This window comes from Megascapheus bottae, chromosome 1 (genome assembly GCF_031878675.1).
Source record: "Megascapheus bottae isolate mThoBot1 chromosome 1, mThoBot2.hap1, whole genome shotgun sequence".
Lineage (NCBI taxonomy): Eukaryota > Metazoa > Chordata > Mammalia > Rodentia > Geomyidae > Megascapheus > Megascapheus bottae.
Window position 1 is genome coordinate 100690525 of NC_143509.1, and position 20430 is coordinate 100710954.

The 20430-nt window shown below is 40.2% G+C and overlaps 1 protein-coding gene across 5 annotated transcripts in view; it reads left to right on the forward strand.

Moving 5' to 3' along the window:
* Dyrk1a (dual specificity tyrosine phosphorylation regulated kinase 1A) overlaps window positions 1-20430 on the forward strand; it is a 130443-nt gene that overhangs the window by 102831 nt on the left and 7182 nt on the right. For all 5 annotated transcript variants that reach the window (XR_016538165.1, XR_016538166.1, XM_090349285.1 and 2 more), the window contains exons 7-11: window positions 1083-1369; window positions 3813-3959; window positions 7725-7865; window positions 15060-15366; window positions 16073-16197. Coding sequence is in view for 3 of the 5 variants with exons in the window: in XM_090349285.1 (XP_090205411.1) it covers window positions 1083-1369; window positions 3813-3959; window positions 7725-7865; window positions 15060-15366; window positions 16073-16197 (1007 nt within the window). In the remaining 2 variants the exon portion in view is untranslated. The remainder of the gene's footprint in view (window positions 1-1082; window positions 1370-3812; window positions 3960-7724; window positions 7866-15059; window positions 15367-16072; window positions 16198-20430) is intronic.

Sequence of the window (20430 nt, forward strand, 5' to 3'; positions counted from 1 at the left end):
AGAAATCTAATGCCAACAGTTGAGGGGCTCCTACAAGGAAACAGAGTGTGTATGATTCTCTGTGACACACACAGTCAACAGCGTCATAGTCGTTCCAGATAGGTCTGTGGATAAACCTGTCTTGGCTACTATCATCCTAGTTGGGTTTCAGATGCTCGGTTTGGTAAGTGTATAGTGAAAAGGAAGCACTTACTGTGCTGAATAATCCTATGGTTTGAGGTCAGTGTTAACAAGTATGATCTATGAAATGTTGTACAGGGTATTTCAAAGAGATGGCAGTGGTTGTAAGTCACGCTCTATAAAATGTTTCTTCATTGTAGTTGAGCTATATTTTATAGTTTTCCTAGATTTTTAGTCTTGTACAAGATTTCCCTTCTATCAATTTGATGAATACACAATCAGATGCCCTGATCATAGATTCCTGGTGATTTTCAGCATGTGACTCTATTTGCCTTTGGAAAAGAAAAAATCAAAACAACCATGCTTCCAGCACTGGTGACTCATTCCTGTAAATTCTACTTAGGAGGTTTGAGATCTGAGGATCAAAGTTCAAAGCCAGCCTGGGCAGTAAGCTTTGTGAGGCTCTAATGAAGCATCACAAAAGTACAGCTTTGGTCCCAATGGTAAGAGTGCAAGCCATGAGTATGAAAGCTCAGGGACATGCTCAGATTTTGAGTTCAAGCCCTAAGACTGGCACACAGTTATTAAAAATTCCTGGTTACCATAATTTCCTGATGTGCACAGCTTATGTGCTTATCAGGGCCCACCCAGCGGGCTGCCAGATACCGCCTTGTTCCACAAGATCCGAGTGGTGGGGGCTGGGACCAGCAAAGCAGTTTTGTGGCGCTGCTTCTTGCCTCTGTCATCTGGTGACAGATCACATCTATTTAATTCAGCATTCGGCTTGACTAGTTTAAAGAAAAAACTTACCCCCATTGCAGAATGCTGATCTCTAAACTTTAAGTATTTTATTTCAGTACAATGTAGCATTGTAATATTATAGATTCTTTTAAAGTAGAGTTTTTATGTTACTCTTGTCTTACTGAGGTGTGTAACTTAAATGAAACTTTTTTCTCTTTCAGTGCATTTGAAACGTCACTTTATGTTTCGAAACCATCTTTGTTTAGTTTTTGAAATGCTGTCCTACAACCTCTATGACTTGCTGAGGAACACCAATTTCCGAGGGGTGTCTTTGAACCTAACACGAAAGTTTGCACAACAGATGTGCACTGCACTGCTTTTCCTTGCGACTCCAGAACTTAGTATCATTCACTGTGACCTAAAACCTGAGAATATCCTTCTTTGTAACCCCAAACGCAGCGCAATCAAGATTGTTGACTTTGGCAGTTCTTGTCAGTTGGGGCAAAGGGTAAGTTGTTTTAAAACTTGTAAGTTAGATTAGACAGTGAACAGTGTAATAGACTTGAAGGGTTCCTTGTAATATGTTTAGAGTTTGGAGGTAATTATAAGATTCTTATTTATGTTTAAAATACAGCCTCTGATTCACCTTGTGTTGATATATTACTACAAAAACAACACTTGTGAGTTAGGTAATGAATTTTCTCCCGTGGATGTCTTTAAATTCTTATATATGCTAAGAGATTAAGGGAGAATAGGTATACTAAAGACTAGTTGACGTCTATCTCTCAAATGGAGGTTTTAATATAAAATTTGGAGAATTCAGACATCAAAGCTCCCTCTCTGCTATGAAGTACTTCTGTAGGACACACTGAAAACTGTCAAGCAAAAAAACTTCTTGGAAGTGAGTCTATGGCTCAAGGAGTAGGGCAGTAGACTTGAGCTGAAGAGCTCAGGGACAGCGTCCAGGCCCATAGGAGATAATCCTTTAGCTTGGTAAGTTTTAAAACTGCTGAATATATACTACTGTGTATCAGTGTTATATAGGAAAACATTCCAGACTGTTTTCACTGTAACTCTTACCTCTGGATATTTAGGTCAGAGTCAGAGGTAGGAAGACAGTGTATTTCAGCCTTGTAGATAACTCAGTAATTCTCTACCCATCTTGGATAGGTAAACAGTGATAGGCTTCCATAAGCTATGAAGAATTCTTAGTAGCAATCGTTCGGGCTGAGGGACTGGCTAATAAAAACGTGGATACAATGGAATATTTACATAGACAGTAATAATTGAATGCATGTAATGCCCAAATCTGAAATCTAAAATGCTCTAACATCTGCCATTTTTAAGTTCCACTTAATAAATTTGGCGGTACTTCATGATGTAGGTTTTCTCTGGATTGGGCTGTTCAGTCTGTACTTTTCAGATGGTTTGAGTTAACTTTTTTTCTTCTTTACATGTTTGGGTTGATTTGGCTAGTGTTTTTTTTAATTATTAACATTGATTTTTACATCATAATTCAAATGACATGTTTAACAAATATGTTCAAGAAGGGAATCTATATATAATCACTGGCACTTAGTTTTTAGAACATAATCAAAATTAGGCTGAGGGTTTGTATGTCATGGTACATATTGATTTATGAAATAAAACATTATGTCTGTAGAGTCATAGGTTTTAATGTCTATGTAGTTATGTTTGTTTCCAATACCATGTCTATAGCATTAGGTATGCAAATATTGAGTCCTTGATCTTGTACTGTTTGAATGTAATAGCCACATATTAAGGATACCAAGTGACGTTTGTTCCTTTGATCTTGACTTGTCTCACTCAACATGATCCGCTCTGGATTCATCCACTTCCCCACGAATGCCATTATTTTATCTTTGTTGGCTATGTAGAATTCCATTGTGTGTGAGAGTGTGTGTGTGTGTGTGTGTGTGTGTGTGTGTACACCACATTTTCTGTATGGCATCTGGATTGTTTCCATCGCCTGGCTATTGTGAATAGTGCAGAGATGAACATAGCTGAGCAGGTGTCCTTATCATATCTTGGGTTATGATGTTCAGGGTAGATGCCCAGAAGTGGTATGGTGGTATGGTAGGGAAGGTCAATTTTCAGTTTTTTAAGAAACTTCCACACTGCTTTCCAGAGTGACTGAACTAGTTTACAATCCCACCAGCAGTGTAGTAGGGTTCCTTTTTCTCCACAACCCCGCAATTGGCTAGTGTTTTTCTTCCCCAAAGGAATCCCAGGAGCCTCCATGAGTTATTAGGGCTAAATGGCTGAGTGTTGTCAGGAAGTTTAGCCAGAATCTCTCTCTCCTTTCCCTCCCTTGTGTCTTTGATTTCATAATTTAGTTTTAGATGCAAATTTGTAGTGACAGTAAATTGAATTGGTCTATGAAGATAATTTTAGGTTATTTCATTACTTCAGGATTTCCTTTCCCTTTTAATTCTTAGATATGGCAAGGAGAACAAAGTAGAGAAACAATTGGTTGTGATTGAATCTTTATATGGCAGTATTTATTTGAGAGATAGTAGGTAGTAATATCTGAATTTAAGTTCACATCGTTGAGATGATTTGATTTCTAACACTAAGCTACATTCTATAGCTTAATGTTAAACCAAGTGCCAAGAGAGCAAAAAGGAATTACTAATAAAGGAAAAGTCGTTCTTTATTTTTTTTTTTCTTTTTTCTTTTTGTGTGATGCTTGGGAGTAAACCCAGACATGACACATGGTAAACAAGTGAACTTAGCCAGAGCTATAGCTCAGGAATACTTAAACTTGTTTGCTTTAAAACTTACTTTGAAAGATAGTTAAGATTGGATTACAGTAAAGAGTTTGAATTCGGGTGTTAAAATGTTTTAATATAAGAATAGTGTTCTTAATCCAAGTTGCCCACAGTTACAAACCCAATTTGTATTGACTAATATTTTGAAATTTGTTTCAGATATATCAGTATATTCAGAGTCGCTTTTATCGGTCTCCAGAGGTGCTACTGGGAATGCCTTATGACCTTGCTATTGACATGTGGTCCCTCGGGTGTATTTTGGTTGAAATGCATACTGGAGAGCCTCTATTCAGCGGTGCCAATGAGGTATATGGTGAAATGCACTAACAATTGCGTTCTTCTTTTCATTTTGGACAATGTTGTCTGAAAGTATTTTCAGGGGAATTAGCTTGTTTAAAATGAGGAGACTGAGAACTGAGGGTCATGATTCAAAATACAGGCAGGGCAGAAAAGTCCATGAGACATTTGACTTCATTAAACTACTTGGGAAATGACACTCTGGCTCAAATGGTAGAGTGCTACCCTTGAGCAAAAGAAACTCTAGGAAAGCTTCCAGACCCAGAACTGGCCAAAAAACAAACAAACAAACAAAAAAAGCACAGTCCTTCGAATATGAGGTCAGTTTTTAACTTACTTTATGCTCTCCTCTCCCCTTCCCCCCGCCTGTCAGTTATTATATAAGGTTGGATTTAGAATTAAGTGATGGTATGGGGTATGGGGCTGGGAGTTTGGCCTAGTGGTTAAAGTGCTTGCCTAGCATGCATGAAGACCCGGGTTCGATTCCTCAGTACCACATACATAGAAAAAAGCCGGAAGTGGTGCTGAGGCTGAAGTGGTAAAGCTCTAGCCTTGAGAAAGTTCAAGGACATTGCTCAGGCCCTGAGCTCAAGCCCAGGACTGGCAAAAAAAAGAAAAAAAGAATTAAGTGATGGTAATTAAGATATATTGATCTGTTCATAAAAGAGAGCAGTGAATTAGACTGGAAAGTTTTAAGTGTGTTTGTATATGTTACGTTATACAGGTTTTAAGTATATTAACAGAGGCTAAAGTAAATGATGACAAAAGAATGAGGCCACCTGAAAAATGATGCAAACATAAATTTTTGGACTGTAATTGTGTTAGCAGATAACACAGTCATAATAATTTAGGAAAAGCTGAAATTAGAGAGTTTTCAGGTTATCAAGGCTGTGCCAATCTTCAGATCATTGGTTTTTTTCCCTTGGTTGTTCGTGAGAGTTTGGAGGTGGATGAGAAGCAGTGGCTGGGAGAGCAAAGACGATTCCTCAAGCTATTGTTTTAACGCTGTCTGCTTGTGGATTTTTTTTTTTTTGGGGGGGGTAGTGGGATATTAGGGGATTAGAATTAGAACTTCACACTTGTTTAGCAGGTTCTACTGCTGAGCCACATCTCTAGCGCCCTCCCCCCCTTTTTTTTTTGCTAGTCCTGGGCTTGAGCTCAGGGCCTGAGCACTGTCCTTGGACTTTCTCAAGGCTAGAGCTCTACCACTTGAGCCTCAGCACCACTTCTGGCTTTTTTCTACGCATGATACTAAGGAATCAATCCTGGGTCTTCAGGTATGCTAAGCCAAACTCCCACGCAGTCCTCCCCCTCCCCCCCACCTTTTTTTCTTTTTTTGCCTGGTTGTTTTACTTCCTGCTTGGGCATGTGTTTGACCATGAAACTGCTTGTCTTTGTTTACAGTGTACACTACTGTGCCCAGGCTTTTCCATTAACATGGGGTTGTATAGCCTTTCTTCTTCAGGTGGCTTGGAACCTTGGCCCTCCTGACCTCAGCCTCCTGTGGTAGCTAAGAGTGTACACTACCTTGCCAATATTTGTTGTTGTTTTCTTAAAAGAAAAATAGGCTATCATAGATATTGATTCATCTGTTGAAGTTTGACCTCTGGACCTTGTACTTGCAAGGCAGATGCTCTACTTGAGTCATTCCTATAGCCCAACCAGATATCGATCATAATTTTCATTTATAATTGAAAAAAAACTAAAGATACTTATCTTTTTTTTTTAATGTGGTCTCACTTCATTGTTCAGATTGATCTGAAATGTCTGGGCACAAGTGAATTGCCCATTGTTGTTGAAACTACAGGTGTACAATCAGGCTTGGCCTCCATCCTTTTTCATAATTTATCCTTACCTAGTGAGCATTCTTTGACAGCAAGGATTGCATTTAATATAAGTAATATTGTTCTGTGAAATACTCTTTTCTTGATCTAAAACATTGTTAGGATAGTTTGCAACTTGGTAGCGTCCTGCCTCTACTTTGTCAAAGCCAAAATCATTACCCACTCCACTGCAGGTTTCTCTGCAACATCTCTTGTCTTTCTCTTCCTTACTGGTGACCACAAACTTAAATTGTCCTTTAAAATTGCCAACTGTAGGGCCAGGAGTTTGGCCTAGGGGTAGAGTACTTGCCTAGCACGCACAAAGACCCAGGATTGATTCCTTGATACCACATACATAGGGAAAAAAAAAAAAAGCTGGAATTGGTGCTGAGGCTCAAGTGGTAGAGCTCTAGCCTTGAGAAAGTCCAAGGAGCTCAAGCCTAGGACTGTCCCCCTCCCAAAAAAAAGTCAACCCTAGACCTATTCCAGGCCCTGTGTATGTGTTTCTTTTTGTGCCTAAGATAGTGTTTTACAGTTATCCCCTGGCTTCTTCCTATGACTCTTAATTCGGTGCCCAAATGTTACCACCTTTCACAACACCATTTTAAATTTAGTTGCCATGTCCCTTTTTCCTCCCCATTTTAATTTCCTCTATACTTTTTAGCCCTGATCTGATAGAAAGTATTTAATTACTGTAGTCTCTGTAGCTGCAGATACCATGTTTTTGGATTCAACCAACTGCAGGTCTAAATATATGGAAAAAAGTACATGTGTATCAAATGATTTTTTTAAAGAAAATGCAGTGATTATTTTTTATAGCATTTACAGTTACACTAGGAATTATAAATATGCTATTTATAATATGTGATTTAAAGTGTTTGCAAATACTGTCATTTCTTATGAGGACTTTGAATATCCTTGGAATTTGGTATTGGGAAGTGCTGTTCATGAGCCTAGAACCAATCCCCCAAAGATAACTGAGGAATGTCTTCTTAAACTTGTAAAAGTATTTTTTTTTTCTTTTTTAAACTTCTAGAATTTGAACTCTTAAGTCTGGAGCTTACTATTCTGGGCTTCTACCACCTGAGCCACATCTCCAGCCCTTTTTGCTTTAGTTACTTTTCAAATAGGGCCAATATATGGGTCAATACCAGCCACAATCCTACTTCTTCCCATGTAACTGGGATGGCGACAGGCAGACGGCACCACACCCAGTTTCTGTTCATTGAACTTCTTTAGGAGCCATGCATGAAGATCAGGTTGGATTCTTTGGTACATGAACTTCTGTTGATCTTGTTAACTTCCAAGTCTCCTCTTTCAAGTAGCTAAGATTACAAGCATGAGGCACTATGCATGACTATAAATGTTTTTTTTGTTTGTTTGTTTTTGCCAGTCCTGGGCTTGGGCTGAGGGCCTGAGCACTGTCCTTGGGTTTTCTCAAGGCTAACACTCTACCACTTGAGCCATAGCATCACTTCTGGCTTTTTTCTATGTATGTGGTTCTGAAGAATTGAACCTGGGTCTTTGTGCATGCTAGGCAAGCACTTTACCACTAGGCCAAACACCTGACCCCTATAAAAGGTTTTTTTTGACAGCTGTTAACTGCTATATTTTATTACAAAGCATGGTTTCTGGAAATTTAAGTAGGTACTTAGTATATGAGTAAATTAGTTTGTGCTTCAAAAAATACTTTAATTAGGTCTACATTTTAGTAAGCTTGTAATATGGCTAGTGATTAAAAGGCAGACAAACTTTCCAAGAACTCCATATCTAGGACAATCTGGCACAGTGTAGATTTATACTTTATTTGTGAATTGTCTCTGAAGTGTTTGGGCTCAGTAGAATGGAGGTACGTCTTTCTGTAATTACTATATTTACTTATTTATGAATTAACTGATTAGAAAGGGATATACAGAAGAAATTACAAACTTCATTTTTGTTTTTAATACAGGTAGACCAGATGAATAAAATAGTGGAAGTTCTGGGCATTCCACCTGCTCATATTCTTGACCAAGCACCAAAAGCAAGAAAGTTCTTTGAGAAATTGCCAGATGGCACTTGGAACTTGAAGAAGACCAAAGATGGAAAACGGGTAAAATATGGATTTTTTTTGTGGCTGGCCCTCCATCCCTCCCTCCCTATTTTCTTCCCCCCTCCTCATATTCTTCTTCCTTCCCCCTTCCTTTCCCCCTCCCTCCCCCTCCCTCCCTTCTTTCGCTGCATTTCTACATTAGATCTGTTGTATTTTTTTTTTAATAAATCGCCTTTTTGAATTTACTGGGAATCATTGTTAGAGTGAATTAGTTCATTGATAATTTAAGAAGGTGGTTTGTTCAAAAGTTGAATTTAATGGGCCAGGAGCATGACCTAGTAGTATTGTGCTCACCTAGCACACATGTAGCCCTGGGTTCAATTTCCCCATACCACATACATAGAAAAGGCCAGAAGTGGAACTATGGCTCAAGTGGCACAGCACTTACCTTGAGCAAAAAGTATACGAGGACAGTGCCCAGGTCCTGAGTTCAAGCCCCAGGACTGACCCCCCCTCCAAAAAAAAAAGTTGAGTATAATTTAACTGGAATATATGGACTAGTGTTTGCTTTAATCATCAGGGTTCTCTTTATGGCGTCATTAAAAAAATAAAACCAACAACAGCAAAAAGGCTTAAATATTTGCCTAAAATCACATCTTGGAACTACAGTGAAGTCAGAGTAAATAATTTCAGCTGTGAATAGAATAAGTCATAAATAAAGTAAATGATTTACTTTGTAAAGTTCTTTGGTGAAATGTGTAATGTGATTTCGAGCTCAAACTATTATGGTTTTCAAGGACATATGAACTGACTAGGATCTTTTTAATAGATTTGATTACTTGCTTATTGATCTAGTTACAGGGCCCCTTCCCCCCAAAAAAAATTTCCAAATGAGACTTTAGAAAAGTTAGATTTTCTTTGGTAATTTTCTCCTAAGGACTTTTCACATAGCCAAACTGTTAGTTTAATGGCAGTTTTGTTTTATGTGTGTAAAAATTGCAGTTGAGCTGTCCTTACTACTGGGTGAATGTTGAGTAGAATGCACAAGGAGATGGTCGGATACAGTGCACCCACATCTCACCTTGTGATTGTAGTTTTATCCCCACGTTTTAGTGGTGCTGCCACCAGGTGTCATTTTCAGTGAACTGAAGAGGATGCTCCTTAAATTCACTTCTGCTCAGCTGTGGGGACCTAACCTCCGTTTATGTTTTGAGATACCAACTTTTGGTCATGTACTATCTGGTTCCTGTTTGGTTGATTCCTGCCCTATATTGTGTTTTTTTACTTTCTGGCTTAACTTTACAGTTTTTCTAACATCTTAATGTCGAAGCCTGGATTACTTATTTAGGACTTTCTGAATTTACAGAATAAATTTTCCTCTAATCACTGCATTTGCTAATTGCAAATTATACCACATTTTAATATCTTTCATTTAGATATTCTCTTTAACTTCTTCTGATAGTTTCTTTAATCTATAATTACTTAGAAATTTGTTATATAACTTCAAAATATTTGAGTTCTTATAGTGACCTAGCTGAGTATAATTGTGAAACATAATTTTTCGCACTTAAAATTCTCTGGAATTTGTTTTGTGTACTAGACTGTTTTGGTGGCCACTTCACAAATATTTGACAGAAATTATACTTATGTTCATTGTAATGGTCTGCAAATATCATGTATAGGTCGGTTGCTCATAGTTTTTTTTATATTATGTATGAGGTGTGTGTGTATATATTTGCTTCTGTTTTTGTGTGCGTACTTGTCAATAACAGGACAAGCATTAACCTTCAGAGGTCATTTTTGGCTTGTTTCAGTTACTTGAAGTTGTATACCCACATAATATTATATGGTTTCTGATAATTGACATTTTTACCATTATGAATTATTCTCCTTTTGTCTGTCTTTAAATTTCCTTTGAAATTATTAAAGTTATATGTTGTTCCCTTTTTTTCCCCCTGATCATGGGGCTTGGACTATGGGCCTGGCACTGTCCCTGAGCTCTTCAGCCCAAGGCTATCACCCTACCCCTTGAGCCACAGCACCACTTCCAGTTTTCTGGTGGTTAATTAGTGATAAGAGTCTTACAGGCTTTTTAGTCCCAGGGCGGGCCTTGAACTTCGATGCTCAGATGTGAGCCTCTTGAGTAGCTAGGATTACAGGTGTGAGCCACTGTGCTGTGCTCATACATTGTTTCTTAATAGCATTTTTTTTTTCAGGCCTAGGGCTTGAACCCAGGGCCTGAACACTGTCTTTGGGCTTTCTCAAGAATAGAGCTCTACCATGAGCCACAGCACCACTTCTAGCTTTTTCTATGTATATGGTACCAGAGAGTCAAACCTGGCTCTTTGTGCATGGTAGGCAAGCACTCTACCATAAGGACAAACTCCTCCTAGTCTTAGTAGTGTTTTATGATGTAAATATTTTACCTTTTTTTGTTGTTGTTTGTTTGGTGCAACTACTGGAGCTTGAGGTCAGGGGTGCTTGTTGATGTCCTTTAGCTCTTTTGCTCAAGACTAGTCCTCTACCACTTTAGTCCAGCCTGGGCTGGCTTCTTACTGTAATCCTGAGTAGCTAGGATTACAGGCCTGAGCTACTGGTGCCTGTTAAGAAATGCTTTTTAAGTTAGTTTGATAACTGTCCTTTATAAATGAGTATTGAGCTCAATATTGAAAGCTTTGAAAGATTTGTCTTGTTGGTGTATTATTTTCAATATGTTTTGTTGTCTTGTCTCCATTTTGGATTTATTGAGTACTTTTTGGTACTTTATTTCATGCTACTAGTTCTTTGATTTACAATTTTAAGTGTTAATATTCACCTTTTACATCAATTTACCTTCAGATGATGTGTGATGAGCCAGATGACACTGAGCTTCTCCCTTCTTCTTGCCCACTTCTGTATTTCACATACTAAAAACCTCCAAACACATTATCAGTTGTTTAATAAGCCTTTAAAGACATTTTAAAATAAAAAGAGATAATGATAATACTAAGATTAAGTATATATAATATATATACCCTTTTATTTGTCCTGCCTGCTATTCTTCATTTGAATCCTCTGATTTTCCAGGCTTATGATTGGTTCTATTTCCCTTCAGCCTGAAGAGCTTTCCATTTTTATTTTTATTTATTTTATTGTATTTTATTTATTTATTTTTTTGCCATTCCTGGGCTTGAGCTCAGGGCCTGAGCACTGTCCTTGGAATTTCTTAAGGCTAGAACTCTACCACTTGAGCCTCAGCACCACTTCCGGCTTTTTCTATATATGTGATACCAAGGAATCAAACCCAGGTCTTCGTGCATGCTAGGCAAGCACTTTAACCACTAGGCCAAATTCCCGGCCTATTTTTATTTTTTTAGTTAATGAGTTCTGACAAATTCAGCCATCTTTGAAAAGCAAGCATGCCTCTGCCTCCCCCTCACTCTCCTCCTCCTCTTCCTTCTTCATCATCTTCTTTCTGGAACTGAAATTTGAACTCAGGACCTTGTTCTTTCTACTCAGGCTTTCTACCTTTAGCCACAAGCCCCCCCCCCTCCCCATACCATCCCAGCCTTGCATTAAATTGTTAACTGGAGATCAGAAGCTATTTTTATTTTTTATTTTGAACTTTTTTCTTTTTTGGTACTGGGGATTGAACCCAGGAGGACGTTGCACTTGCTAGGCAAGCACTTTGCCACTGAGCTACATTCCAGCCCTTCAGGAGCTATTTTTAGCATTGTTTCTCTCTCTGTAATGTTTTATCTCCAAGTTGATTTTAGTGTTTTATCTTTGATATGTGTGCAGTTTGATTATTATGTATTTATATATTGCCTTCTTATGTATTATCCTCCTTAGAATTCATTGAAGTGAATCTGTAGATTCATCTTATCTTGTTCATCTTTTTTTTTTTAAACTCTCATTATCTTTTGAAGAGCTTGTTCAGCTGTTTCTTCAGCTCTCAGTGTTAAAAAGCCTCTTGTCCAGGAATCTGTTTGGTTCATTGATTTCATCCTTTGTTTTGTGGGGTGTTCTGTTTGTTTTTGTTTTTGAGATGGACTTACTGTTTCTCCTTGAACATGTTCTCAGTCTTCGGGTCTCAGCCTTGTGAGACATGCTTACTCTTCCATGGAACCTGGCCTTCTGTTGTTTCTTTGCTCATCTGCGCCTTGTTGTTTTTCGTTTTCCCTCTTATTCTGAGCCTCATGTGCAGCTATTAAATAGGACCAAGCATCAGGTGCTCGGGAACTAAGATCTGAGGCCCTGGCTCAAAGACAGCCCAGATAGGAAACTAATAAAGACAGACAGTAATGGCGCTATGGCACAAAGTGATGGGGAACTAGCCTTGTGCACAAAAGCTCGGGACAGTTCCAAGCCCTTGAGTTCAAGTCCCAGGACTGGCACAAAGCAAGATAAAGCAAAACTGTTTGGTAGTTTCTTCAGTTGCATGTGGTGCTTTCATTACTTCTGTATCCTTGTTTTTTGCGGGGGTAGGGAGCAGGCGGGCTTGGAGCTCTTCAGTTCAAGGCTACCTCCCTACCCCTGAAGCCACAGCGCCACCATTTTTTTTTTTTTTTTTTGCCAGTCCTGGGGTTTGAACTCAGGGCCTGAGCACTGTCCTTGGGCTTTCTCAAGACTAGAGCTCTACCACTTGAGCCACAGCACCACTTCTGGCTTTTCTATGTATGTGGTAATGAGGAATTAAACTGGCGTCTTTGTGTGTGCTAGGCAAGCACTCTACCACTTGGACAAAGTCCTGACCCCTGCATCCTTATTTTTAAAATAGTATTTTTTTTTCTTTATTTTTTTTTTTTTTTTTTTTTTTGTGCCAGTCCTGGCTTGAGCTCAGGGCTTGAGCACTGTCCTTGGACTTTCTCAAGGCTAGCACTCTACCACTTGAGCCTCAGCACCACTCCCGGCTTTTTGCTATGTATGTGGGGGACCAAGGATCGACCCTGGGTCTTCATGCATGCTAGGCAAGCACTTTAACCACTAGGCCAAACTCCCAGCCCCTAAAATAGTATTTTCTTTTCTGAAATTCCTGTCTTGTCACATATAATGTTTACATTTTAAATTTCAGAAATTTTCATAGCTAGACCATTAGTGACATTCGCCTAAGCAAGTTAGTGGGCGCATGTCCATATTACTGCCTAACTGACCATCGCACACCTAACTCTCCAGGCGCTTCCCCTTCCCTCTTGTCTGTCCCCATGTGGCTATCAGAAATTGGGTCATAGCTGGTTTGGATTGCCCCCGCCAGTGACTTGCCTACTTCTTGTACTAGTCTCCTCCCTCTGTGGAGAGGCTGTTCGTGAGGATGTGGTTTTAGTGGAAAGTGGCTTGCCTAGCATGAGCACTCACTGGCTTCGATACTTGGCACAGAGGAAGAAAATCCTAAAGAGGCTTTTCATTTTCTAGAATTCAGTCCGTTCTCATTTTTATGAGACTTCAGCTCTGATGGTTTTATAAAAGCAATGATTTGAATCTCTAGTTTTCTAGTGGCTTACTTTTCTTTTTCTGTGTATGTGTGCATGTACATATGCTCACACTCGGATTTGGGCTTGAACTTGAGGCCTGTGCTCTCACTTAGTTTTTCTTTGCTCAAGGCTGTATTCTATCACCTGAGCCACATCTCTACTTCCAGTTTTTTTTTCTTTGTTTTTTTAAATCTCTCTTTTAAAAAAAATGTAATTAATAGAAATGTTACAGTTATATTCGCCAGATAGAAGGTACATTACTTCACAAACATTTATATTCCTTCTCATGTTTTTGTCCCCATTTCCTTCTCTTCCCCTCCTCTGTTTCTCCCTCCCTTTCCTATTTCAAATAAACAAATACACGCATATATAGTATACTAGATAACTAGGTAAGATACTGTAACAATATGCGAATAACCAAGGAACAACAAAAGAGATGAGAAATAACATAGTACATTTAGAACAACAAGCATACATTATATAGCTCTTGTTTTCCAGCTTTTTTTCTTTTGCTACTTTTAGTTGGATATTAGAAAGAATCTCATGGACTTTTCCGTCTGCACTGGCTTTGATTCTCAGTCCTTACAACTGAGCTTCCTGAGTAGCTGTTAGAAGATCCAGGCTTCCAGCTCTTTTTGGTGCTGGTTATTTTTGACATGTGTCTTACTTCTGGCTGGGGGCACACAAATGGATAGTGTTATGTCTATTTTAGGCTTAGTAGGCCTAAAAAGTCGTTATAATAAAGCATGGGGTAATACATATCCATTACTGGGTCACATTCTTGCTTGAGGGAAGAGGTCTTAAAAACTGTGGACTGGCTTCAAATGGAGCCCTCCAAATCTTAGTCTTAGGAAGATTATAGACAGGAGGCACTGGCAAGTTTGTTTGTTGTTGTTTCATTTTGCTTTTTGCTTTTAGAGTGGTAACAGCCACCTAATAAATTTCTCCATTGTAATTGGAAAGAAATCCAATGTTACTATTCTGAATAGAAAAGATTTTGAGCTGGGTGAGGTGGCTTATGCCTGTAATCAAGGCCAGCCGGGGCATGAAAGTCCAGGGTACTCTTATCTCCAATTAACCACCAGAAAACCAGAAGTGGCGTTATGGCTCAAGGTATAGGTCAGTAGCCTTGAGCTGGAAGAGCTTAGGGACAACACCTAGGCCCAGAGTTCAAGTCCCACAACCAACAACAACAAAAAAAAGAAAAATACTTTGAGAGCTACAGAATTATAATCCAAGGCATTTTTAGGAAAGTCCCAACAGATGTTAAAAGCAGTTTGTTCTGAAACATTTTGTGAACCGTGTGTCCCGTGAGCAGATTCTTCTCGTAGAACTTACTTGGAGCCACCTTGAGGGAAGCAGCACAGCACGTTCTAAGACGTAGTAGCACAGCTAGACTCAGTACCTCTCTTCTGGAGAGGTGTCAGCGGATCTGATATGTGGACCTCTGCCACACACCTTATTTGCTGCTTGTGTTTTGTTTGTTTTTATAATCTTGGAAAGAGAATATATATTTCTAGTTGGATCCATACAAAAGTAGGCTCTGGGTCATTCCTTAGTTTGCCCACCCCTGCTCTATCTTAACTTCATAGTCAATTTGGATTATGAAATTTATGTTGAATTTCTTTGGTCACATTGCATTCAAATAATACTGTGTAAATAGGCAGAGGATTTAAGCCTATAAAGTTCCCTTTTAAATAAAGGAATCCATGTATAAAAACTAGAACATTTGGGGTTAAATTGTGTACGTTGTTACATATTTCAGAAAGCTAAGAGGAAGTCTCTGATGTTTCTTCTCTTCCAGGAGTACAAACCACCAGGAACCCGAAAACTTCATAATATTCTTGGAGTAGAAACAGGAGGGCCTGGTGGGCGACGTGCTGGGGAGTCGGGTCATACAGTGGCTGACTACTTGAAGTTCAAAGACCTCATTTTAAGGATGCTTGATTATGACCCCAAAACTCGGATTCAACCTTATTATGGCCTGCAGCACAGCTTTTTCAAGAAAACAGCTGATGAAGGCACAAATACAAGCAACAGTGTATCCACGAGCCCTGCCATGGAGCAGTCCCAGTCTTCAGGCACCACCTCCAGCACATCGTCCAGCTCAGGTCTGTACTCCGTGCCAGAGGTCTATATGTGCTTGGTAGTTTTCTTTTCAAATGCTTATAGGGGCTGGGAGTTTGGCCCAGTGGTGGAGTGTTTGCTTAGCATGCACTAAGACCCAGGTTGGATTCCTCAGCACCACGTACATAGAAAAAAGCCGGAAGTGGTGCTGAGCTCAAGGCCTGGCACTGGCACCCCCCCCCCCAAAAAAAAATTGTTTATGACATTGTCAATACTTGACAGGCTCAGCCTCCCATCCTGGGTCCTGGAGAGGGCAACTGTTAGCTATTCTTTGTATTTAGGACTGCATGCAGTAGTTGGATTTTTTTGGTGGGTCATGGGACTTGAATTTCACCGTCCTACCCTTGAGCCAAGCCTGCTTCCCATTTTCTAGAAGTTAATTGGAGAGATAAGAGTCTCAGGTCCTTTTGTGCCTGGGCTGGCTTTGAACCTTGATTCTCAGATCTCAGTCTCCAGAGTAGCCAGGATTGCAGGCATGAATGACCGTGCCTGGCTTGGAAACCAATTTTTGAAATAGAATTATTTTTCCACACATTCTTAAGTCTTTCCCTCACTAAACCTGTTGTTATTAGTGTAGTGTTGATGTGAGAGGACAGTCCTTTCGAGTTTACTATGTGGACTTGTTCTGAGTAACAGCTTGAGCAGGGCTGACCTGACACTCACAAGTTACCTTTTGTTGTGCTGTTGCAGGTGGATCTTCAGGGACGAGCAACAGCGGGAGAGCCAGGTCGGACCCCACGCACCAGCATCGGCACAGCGGAGGGCACTTCACGGCTGCCGTCCAGGCCATGGACTGTGAGACTCATAGTCCCCAGGTGAGCTTGTGCAGACACATTGCCCATGGCCTCGGAATGGACACATCATTCATTCACAGTGACCTGACTTCTCAGAAAAGCAACTTCTCCCTGTCTAATAAGTGTATGGACCTAAAAGGGGCTGACATTTATTTAGTATGTGTCAGTCATTATTTGAAACATTTTCTCCCTGTACTATGTACATCATTTACCACTGCAACTTTTTGAGCATTGTGTGTCACTCTCTGTTTCCGCCTCTACCTATCTTCATTTGAACTCAGGGCCTCATGATTGCTAGTTGGGTTTTTAACCACTTGAGCCACTAGCGTTTGACCTCAGACCTCTCCTTGCCAGACTGGTTTGCTAGCAGTTTTTCCCTGGTTATTTTTAGGATAGGGTCGAACAACCCCTTGAGGTGTGTGCCTAAATTGAAGTTATGGTACTGTAAGCTTCCTGTACTTGAGATGACAGGTATGTACCACTGTCTTCCCTCTGTGGCAGTGGAGTCTCACAAAGCTGCCTGAATCATGCTGATCTCAGCATTCTGTGAAGCTTTGGGTGATCATATATACCACTGTAGCCAGCTATTAGTTGGAGTGTTCTGTTAATGTTTCTGAACAGGCTAGCCTGGAACTACAAAGCTCTGAATCTCAGCTTCTTAGTTAGCTGCTGTTGTAGGTATGAGCCAGGATTACAGGAATGATCCACTACCCCTTAAGCTTTACATAGTTTCAATCTCTCATTTTGCCACAGGAACTGAGAGTTCAGTTTATCTGGGCTGTCACCTTAGTTCATCCTGCCTCTCCCTGTCTTTTATCCTTAAAAGTCCTGGTATCCGAATCTGTGTTTATTTGGATTTTTTACCCTCTGTTGTTTTGTATTTTGAACTTATAAAAGAATCCAGGTAAGTAATGTTTAAAATTAATGTGAAGCATATAGTAAGGATGTTTCATTAGTATGGATTATTGTTAGTTCATGCTGTGTGCTACATTATGGAGACAGGTCTGTCACCCAGTAGCTACAGTAACCCGAGACTATGCTAGCTCACTGCTGCTGCAGAGAATCGAACCGGTGACCTTGTCATCCCTGTCCGTGCATGCACGTTCACCCCCTCTACTGGGCAGGGCAGGTACACTGTCTTCAAGTCACTCCATCTGTCTTAGTCTTCAGTAAATGTAAATCTCTCTATACTCTCTTTTTTGAATGTACCTGGTCTTGAACTTAGGGCCTTGCAATCTAAGTGGGCCTTTTGCTCACAGCTGATGCTTTATCGTTTGAACCATGTCTCCGAACCTAAACTCCACCCTCCATTGACTCCTTGGACCTCTTCTTTTCTGCAGCGCCTCCTCCCCCTCACTTTAAAAATGTGGTCTTGCCTTTTGTCCTCCTATCCTCTTTTTATCAGAATGAAGTATGTTGCTTCTTGTTGAAGGCCAGACCCATGAGGGCACTGTCTTCTAGGAACTCTCCTGACCTTTCTCTTCCCTTGACCCTCATCTTTCTCATTCTGTGCTTCTGCCACCTGGGCTCTCCTCCCCTTCTCTCTGTAAGAAGTCTTGAGCTCACTCCACTTAGCTTCCTGCCTCCATTCCCACTGCCAGTACCACTGGCACTGTAGTGCTCTTCCTCTTCATTCCTATCCCCAGCCACTGAAACGCTCGCCTCGTTTCCTTGGTAGCATGCTTCTCTGTTCCCATTCTTCTCTAGCCTTCTCTTCCCTATCTCTTATTTCAGGTGCGTCTCTCTGCCTACTGTAAAACTTGAGTGCTTAGAGAATGACACCTGTCCTGCATCCTTCCTGGCTTGTTTTCCCACTTTTTCCAGTGGCTTTACTTATCCTTCTTATACCAGGCCTTCCAGAATCTTTATCTCACTGAATCACTCTTGTGCCCAATGCCTTTCTTTCTAATTAGTTACCATAAATATCACTTCAGGAGTCTCAACAGTAGATATGAGTTTCACTGCTAGCCTAACTCTTCTGTTATTTTTTCATGTGTTTCTTGTAAAAATAGTCCTAAATCCACTCCTTTGCCTGTCATGATTTGGAGCTCTGGAGAGCATCTTGGAATTTGCTGTGCTGCATTTTCAGCATCTGGAATGTGTTTTTATTCTCTCCACTTGGCTATCTTGTGACCACTCTCTGTAACCTGCTCTGTGGTGAAGAATGTTGTGCCTGGCCTTTCAGAGCCCTGTTCCTTCACCTGTCAGCACTCTGCTTCTTCTGCAGTGGTGAGAGCCACTAACCAATCTCATTTTGCCATTGGCCCTACTTTCAACTAGATTTGTCTTTTCCTTGTACCCAAAGCTAAAATTTAGAACTCATCAAGGTGGCAGTGATTTCATAATTTTATCCTTACTTAGACTCCCTCCCCCCATCTATTTTTTGGTACCAGTCCTGGGATTTGAACTCTGGGCCTAGGCACTATCCCTGAGCTTTTTTTTTTTTTCTCCCAGTCGAGGGGCTTGAACTCAGGGCCTGAGCACTGTCCTTGGGCTTTCTCAAGGCTAGAGCTCTACCACTTGAGCCTCAGCACCACTTCCAGCTTTTTCTATTTATGTGGTACCAAGGAATCATACCTGGGTCTTCATGCATGCTAGGCAAGTACTCTAGCACTAGGCCAAACTCCCGGCCCTTCCTGAGCACTCAACGTTAGTGTTCTCCTACTTGAGCCATACCTTTACTTGTAGCTCTTCGGTGGTTAGTTAAAGATAAGAGTCTGGTGGACTGCCTGGGCTTACTCCAAGTCATGATCCTCAGATCTCAGCCTCCTGAGTAGCTAGGATCACAGGCATGAGCCACTGGTGCCCAGTTGGACCATGCTTGAGCTCTGTACTTACGTTCTTCTCATATTGCACTTACTCAACTTTTGCAGTCTTAGTGTCTTCACCATTCTCCTTCCTAATCCTAATTTCTCTACTTGAATTGACTGTTACCTGGGTAGAAAGTAGTTTTTTCTTCTTCCCACTTTTCTTTGCCACTACTATATGCTTCAAATTCTTTCATCTTCCTTTCACTCTTCCAGATATATTAAATTCTGTAAATACATAAAAAAAAGCACCTATTGCCTAGTGCTTAGGGCTCATACCCATAAATCCTAGCTACAGGATTCAAAGCCAACCTGGGGACTGGAAAGAGAAGCTGTAGTGTTATGTAGTGCTAGCCTTGAACAAAAAGCAGCTTAGAGATACTGCCCAGGACGGGCAAAAACCAAAGCAAAACAAACAAAATCTTCCTAGAATTTTTTATCAAAGTCAATATTTGCCTCAAATCCTTTATTTAATTTTTATTTGTTGAGATGGGGTTTTGCTGATTTGATGTTCAACTCATAGTCCTTTCTGCTTCAGTACCCTTAAGTAGTTAGAGTACAAGCATAGAACCACTGCCAACATGTTAATTTAAATTATGGTAGTTGATGTAATCAGATCTTTAAAAGAAAGGTAAAATACAAGCCTGGTGCCAGTGGCTCACACCTGTAATCCTAGCTACTCAGGAGGCTGAGATCTGAGGATCATGGTTCCAAGCCAACCCGGACATGAAAATCTGTGAGATTTTTATCTCCCATTAATCATTAGAAAACCAGAAGTGTTGCTGTGGCTGAAAGTGCTAGAGTGCTAGCCTTGAGTGAAGGAGCTCAAGGACAGCACCTGGGCCCTGAGTTCAAGCCAGAAAACTGACCCCGATTCAACATTGGAAACAATCTATATTGAATATATAAGGAGCTAGTGGAATAGTGCCTAAGTAAAGGCTTTCTATGAACTCATAGAAAGAGCTGCAAATGACATGCTAAACTTGTAGGAAAACCAAGACTTAAAAATGTGTAGGGGTGGTACTGTACATAAGATGCAGTATACAGAGAAAACTTGTATGTACTTGCACCTTCATAAAATACTTCCAGAAAAGATAACAAAATTACTAGTATTTCATTTGCCCATGTAGTTTGTCCATATAAATTTCTGTAGGCAATTTGAAGTAAAATTGCTGAATCCTAAAGTGAGATGAGTTGTCATGGATAATAGTTGTAACTATTATCAAATTATCTCCCATAGGCTTCTTCAATTCCTCAGAGACATATAGTGTCATTATTTACCAACCATCATGAGCTATATACCAGTTGTTCATGTCTGTAATCCCACTACTCAGAGGTTAAGATCTGAGTATCCCAGTTCAAAGCCAACGGAGGCAGCAGAGTCCTTGAGACTTACCTCAAATTAACCACCAAAGAGCCAGAAGTGGAGGTGTGGCTCATGTTAAAA